General features: G+C 43.5%; 1 protein-coding gene across 2 annotated transcripts in view; it reads right to left on the bottom strand.

Moving 5' to 3' along the window:
* Window positions 1-2,183: 2,183 nt before the first annotated feature.
* MMP17 (matrix metallopeptidase 17) overlaps window positions 2,184-6,000 on the bottom strand; it is a 194,639-nt gene continuing 190,822 nt past the window's right edge. For both annotated transcript variants that reach the window (XM_040347643.1, XM_040347647.1), the window contains exon 10: window positions 2,184-2,823. In XM_040347643.1, coding sequence (XP_040203577.1) covers window positions 2,507-2,823 — 317 coding nt within the window. In that variant the 3' untranslated portion in view covers window positions 2,184-2,506. The remainder of the gene's footprint in view (window positions 2,824-6,000) is intronic.

Raw genomic sequence — 6,000 nt, 5'->3', positions numbered from 1 at the left:
CGCAATCACTGCCGGGCACCCGCGATCGCTCGTTACACACAGCTCCCGGTTCTTTCAGGGGGAGAAATGACTGATTGTATGTTCATACAATGTATGAACAGCGATCTGTCATTTCCCCTAGTCAGTCCCACTCAGTTAGAACGCAATGAGGGAACATAATTAACCCCTTGATTGCCCCCTAGTGTTAACCCCTACCCTGCCAGTGACATTTTTACAGTAATCAATGCATTTTTATAGCACTGATCGCTATAAAAATACCAATGGTCCCAAAAATGTGTCAAAAGTGTCCGAAGTGTCCACCATAAGGTCGCAGTACCGATAAAAATCGCAGATAGCCGCCATTACTAGTAAAAAAAAAATATTAATAAAAATGCCATAAAACTATCCCCTATTTTGTAGACTCTATAACTTTTGTGTAAACCAATCAACAAATGCTTATTGCGATTTTTTTTACAAAAAATATGTAGAAGAATACGTATCGGCCTAAACTGAGGAAAAAAAATATTTTTTTTATATATTTTTTTGGGGGATATTTATTATAGTAAAAAGTAAAAAATATTCATTTTTTTTTCAAAATTATCGCTCTATTTTTGTTTATAGCGCAAAAAATAAAAACCGCAGAGGTGATCAAATACCACCAAAAGAAAGCTCTATTTGTGGGAAAAAAAGGACGCCAATTTTGTTTGGGAGCCACGTCGCACGACCGCGCAATTGTCAGTTAAAGTGACACAGTGCCGAATCAAGAGTGTCTCTCCGCCATCTGGGACTTTGCCATCTGATTGGCTGAGACACAGCAGCGGTGCCAGTGGCTCCCGCCAAACAATGTCAGTTAGCCAATCAGAAAACAGAGGGGGCAGGCCCGAACTGCAGCTTTGTGTCTGAATGGAACACACAGCAATGCAGCTCGGCTTGAGTGTCCCCAGAGCAAGCTGCTTGCTGTGGGGGCACTTAACAGGAGGAAGAGACCAGGAGCACAGAAGAGGGACCCGAGAGGAGGAGGATTTGGGCTGCTCTGTGCAAATCCCCTGCAACAGAGCAGGTAAGTATAACATGTTTGTTATTTTACAAAAAAAAAAAACAAGACTTTACAATCACTTTTAGCCCTGGTTCACACTGGTGCGATTTGACATTGGCGGCAATGGCACCGGTCTAATCGGTGCGTTGTCGCATCTGCGGCGCTGAACCGATTTCAAAAAGTAGTTTTTGTACTACTTTTTGCGCTTTCAGCCCGCGATTTACATTGACATCTGTGCAGAAACTGTCTCTGTAATCGTGTCCGAAATCGGGACTGACCAGCGAGAGTGAAATCGTGGGAGTTCAGCTGAACTCACACAGCTTCACTCCCGCAGCCCAGTGTAAACCTGGGCTAAGAGAAGGATTTTGGTTGTGAACCTTAAGGCTGGTACACGCAGGCCGAATATTGTCTGGAACAGAAACTGTCCGACATTTGGTCCATGCGTACAGCAGCCTGTCTGACAGAAGCCAGTCTAATGACCGGCTTTCATCGAACGTGCATGCTGGAAAACCAGCATCTGATCAGCGCTTGCAGCCAATGGTTGTGTGAAGCCTCGTACACACGACCGAGGAACTAGACGGGCGAAACACATCGTTTTCCTCGTCGAGTTCCTTGTTAGGCTGTCGAGGAACTCGACAAGGCAAGTTTCTCCATTCCCATCGAGGAAAAAGAAGACATGCTCTCTTTTTGGCTCGACGGGATCCTCAACAGTTTCCTTGTCGAAAAGTGTACACACGACCGGTTTCCTCGGCAAAAAAAAAATCCCAGCAAGTTTCTTGCTGTTTTTTGCTGAGAAACTCGGTCGTGTGTACGAGGCCTGACTATTTGTGCTGATCAGTGTGTTCTGGAGGCTAGGGGCAGTCCCCCTGTAAGAACACAAGAACTTAGCAGGGAGATTGCTGTACTAACATTGCTTGTGTTGGTACAATGATCTGTCCAATTTTTTGGTTCAGCCCACCAGGTTGAACGAAAAAAAAAAAAAAAAACTCCCTGTGTGTACCAGACATTATTTTCACAATTTTTCTCTGCTGACTGAGCAGAGGTAAGTGGTATAGCAAGTCACTCACTATAGGTTGCGCTGATTGCTGTATTACGACTTGCAAACTACAACTCCCTCTCATGGTAGGCAACAGGTAGTGAAAAATAGCAATTCCTGGTTAGGTTCTAATCATGTTTGGACAGCTTTAATTTCCATAGACTGTGGTTGAATGTGCAGAACATATACAATGTAAAAAATAATTTTTTGTCCGTTACAATGAAAACATGGTGGTTTCATAGCAAGTCCTCCCTTGGGTTTTCCACGTTCCAGTAATTCGAGCACCACTTTCCAGGACATTATCTTAAAAAGTTCATTTCTCATGGAGAATTTGGTATCCTTCACTTCCAAGCTTCTCGGAATGTTTGGCCTGCAGCTTTGTGCAGCACATTTAGGATCACAGGTTTGACCCCTTAGTCCTTTGTGTAATGGTAAAGTCCATTAGGGACGGCGCATCATGAGAATGAGACAAAGGCTACTGTGAATAGGTGCACCAGAATCAGTGAAATGTTACTTGACAAGCTGATGCTGAGAAATTCTGCTGAAGATGTACAAGAACAGACTTCATAGGCATTCTCTGAGCGGCTCTCGTCATGCTGACCCTGCCTGGAATGAACACCAGTCCTACTGCTTTCTGCACTTGGTCCATCCGACTGCATGTCACTGCATACTAGCCAGTCTCGTGCCGTTATCTGTGGGTAACCTTGTTCAGCTTCCATTTTGTTGTCAAGCACTTTCCAGTACTCTTTTCCTCTGAAAAAGTAGGCTGAACCTAAGTGCAAAAAAAAAAGGACATTAGCCACAACCGTTGAACATTCAAAATAAGAGGAGAGTTATAATAATCGAATAATATACATGAATAAATATACTTATATATATTAAATGCGCTAAACATGTACTTCAATGACTGATGCATACTCTTGTTTTAATTATATTTACATTGGGTAAAATATTTCTCGCTAAACATTTTAATCTAATTATTATGAGTCCCAGAGATACATTATAAATGATGACAGTTATCATTCCAGTTAGTAGTTCTGTCATATTATGTCAGAGAAGAATATTAAGGACTATTCAATGGAACATTAGTAAGAAGAAGCATCAGGAAAATATTATAATGATGCTTCTTTATCTGCTTTGTGCCACGTTCCATTACCCATAATAGTATGTTTGCAAAAGATTACTTTACTGCATTGAACCAATTTCTTAAATGTTCCATGAAAAAACTGAAGCGCAAATTTACGACAAATTGTTATTGTTTCTAAGGCCTTGTACTCACGACCGGATCTGTGCGCTGGAAACTGTCTGCCCGACAGTTTCCGGCGTACAAGGCTGATTTGTGTTTTGTTCCGCTGGCGTGTACACACCAGCGGACCAAATTCCCGTCGTACCGGAACGCGTGCACGTAAACTACGTACGACGTCACTATAAAGGGGAAGACCAAAGTTAATGGCGCCGCCCTCTGTTCCTCTTTTGCTAGTTACGTGTTTGCTCGTGTTAGTGAAGGTTTGGTTAGAGCTGATTCGCGCTTCTCGGTCTCCAGGCTTTGACAGCGTGTATTCACGGGTTCAGTGCGTGTGCTTGCGGTAACGTAGTTGTCATTCGGCTATAGGCAAGCAGGTTGTTTCTGCTTTAGCAGTTGCATCCTGTGCGCTCGTATCTGTTTGTCACGCGTTTGTCGCAGGTAGTGCTGGATTTGCGAGTGCTTTCTGTTTCAGTGTGTTCTTGACTGACCAGCCGGCCGGTTTGAAGCCATGATGGAGCAGCAGCGTCAATTTTCGCGAGTTGGTGCTGTTTATGGGATGGCTGCTGGATATGTTCATTTGTCCAGTACTTTGGCCAGAAACAGGGGGCGGAGGCGTTTCTGGACCAAGAATTGGTTGCGCCAGCGTGACCAGTTCTCACATATGCCTCTGCTTAGGGAACTCCAGGAGAATAATCCTAATGACTTTAGGAATTTTCTCCGCATGACGGACCCCGTATTCAACCGTCTGCTGGATCTTCTGTCCCCCTATATCACGAGGCAGGACACTGTGATGCGCCAAGCCATCACGGCCGAGCAGAGGCTTATTGCCACGTTGCGGTACCTGGCGACTGGGAGGAGCCTGCAGGACCTCAAGTTCTCGACAGGCATCTCTCCGCAGGCGCTTGGGGTCATCATACCGGACACGTGTGCTGCCATCATCAAAGTTATGCATGAGGAGTATATTAAGGTAAGTTTCCTGGCTCTAATAATGTGGCCAACTAACTTTCTTTTTATTTTCCCAGATATGCTGTGTGTTTAACTAACGTTACCTTTTCTCCCTATGCATGTTGATATCAGCTTTACATGTTTTATTCTTGGCCTACCTGCATATTTGTCCCTTACCCAATATTAACCTGTCCAGCATGCTATCCTAGGGACAAACCCACCTTGCCATTTTTTCTAACAGGACTTTTTGGTTTTTGTGCCCCCCCCCCCCCCCTTCAAACTTTTATTGTCCCCATCAGAGGGCTGTGGAGTCTCTTAATGAAGTGGCCCTATATATTTCATTTCCCAAATTCTCCATGCACATTTTTCTAATGCAATTTTAATACTGTGAACTGTCACAAGGATGCTTGTAGGATGTATTTGTTACAAAGTACTAAATCTCTAATTTTGTTTGTCCCCACAGCTACCCTCCACACCACAGGAATGGCAGTCTGTGGCTTCCCAATTTGCCCAGCGGTGTGATTTTCCAAACTGCGGTGGAGCAATAGATGGGAAACACGTCCGCATTGTGCCCCCACCCCGCTCGGGGTCGTACTATTATAATTACAAGGGTTATCATAGTATTGTGTTGATGGCGGTGGTGTCGGCACAGTATGAGTTTCTATATGTGGACGTGGGGAAGAACGGCCGGATGTCTGATGGGGGAGTGTTCGCACGGACTGATTTCTATGATCGTCTCCAAGCTGGTGGTCTGGCATTGCCACCAGATGAAGATAATGTGGAAGGACTTCCGTTTGTGTTCCTAGCGGACGAGGCTTTTGGGCTTGGTCCTCACCTCATGCGGCCTTTTCCCCAGAGGACCCTCACCTCAGAGAGGAGTGTGTTTAATTTTCGGTTGGCCAGGGCTCGGAGGGTAGTCGAGAATGCCTTTGGGATACTCACCAACCGGTTCCGCCTGTTCAGGACATCGATACATCTGGCGGAATATAAATTGGACACCGTTGTATTTGCCTGCTGCATTTTGCACAACTTTTTACGCAGGCACTCCCAGACGTACCTACCCGACATCGGTTCTGAGGCAAGACTACCCTCAGATCCCCTTCCCGGGCTGGACACTGGTCGCGCTGGCTTGGCCCCCCAATCAGCTCGTGAGGTACGCGACAAATATGTTGAGTACTTCATGGGTCGGGGGGCCATTGCTATGCCAGATCATATTTCTTTCTAATTCGGCCCCCAAAGAAAGGAATATTCTAAAAAATAATAAATAATTAGACCATTGGACTTTATACAGTTGTTTGTCATTAATGCTTTTTCTCTTTTTCTGTCTTCCTGGTTCTCTAACTAACTTCTTCAATTGTAATGCATAATTGATTTCTCCACTTTTAGTAACTAACCACATTTTGCACATTATTCACTCATCTACAAACAGGGTATTGAGTCTAGAAATAAGAAGCAACTCCATTTGTAAATGTTGAGGTCAATTTTTTTTAATTTTTGCTTGTTCATGACCCCAAAAATAATTTTATATTTTTTTCATTACTCCCTGCTTTTGTACTTAGGAGTCTTCAAAATTTTTTTAAAATTTTCTTTTTTTTTTCAGGTAATTCAACCAAAAATATTATGCAGATTATACATTTATTAACAAGTTCACTTTTTTTTTCATCAAATATAGTTAGATTTATTGTTTACATATATATATATATATAGATTATATTTGGTGGGGTGTTTACCGCCTTAATTTTTTTTTTGGCCATATTT

Source organism: Rana temporaria, chromosome 1 (genome assembly GCF_905171775.1).
Source record: "Rana temporaria chromosome 1, aRanTem1.1, whole genome shotgun sequence".
Classification (NCBI taxonomy): Eukaryota; Metazoa; Chordata; class Amphibia; order Anura; family Ranidae; genus Rana; species Rana temporaria.
Note: the sequence above shows the minus strand (reverse complement) of the source record. Positions and strands in the feature narration are given on the sequence as shown.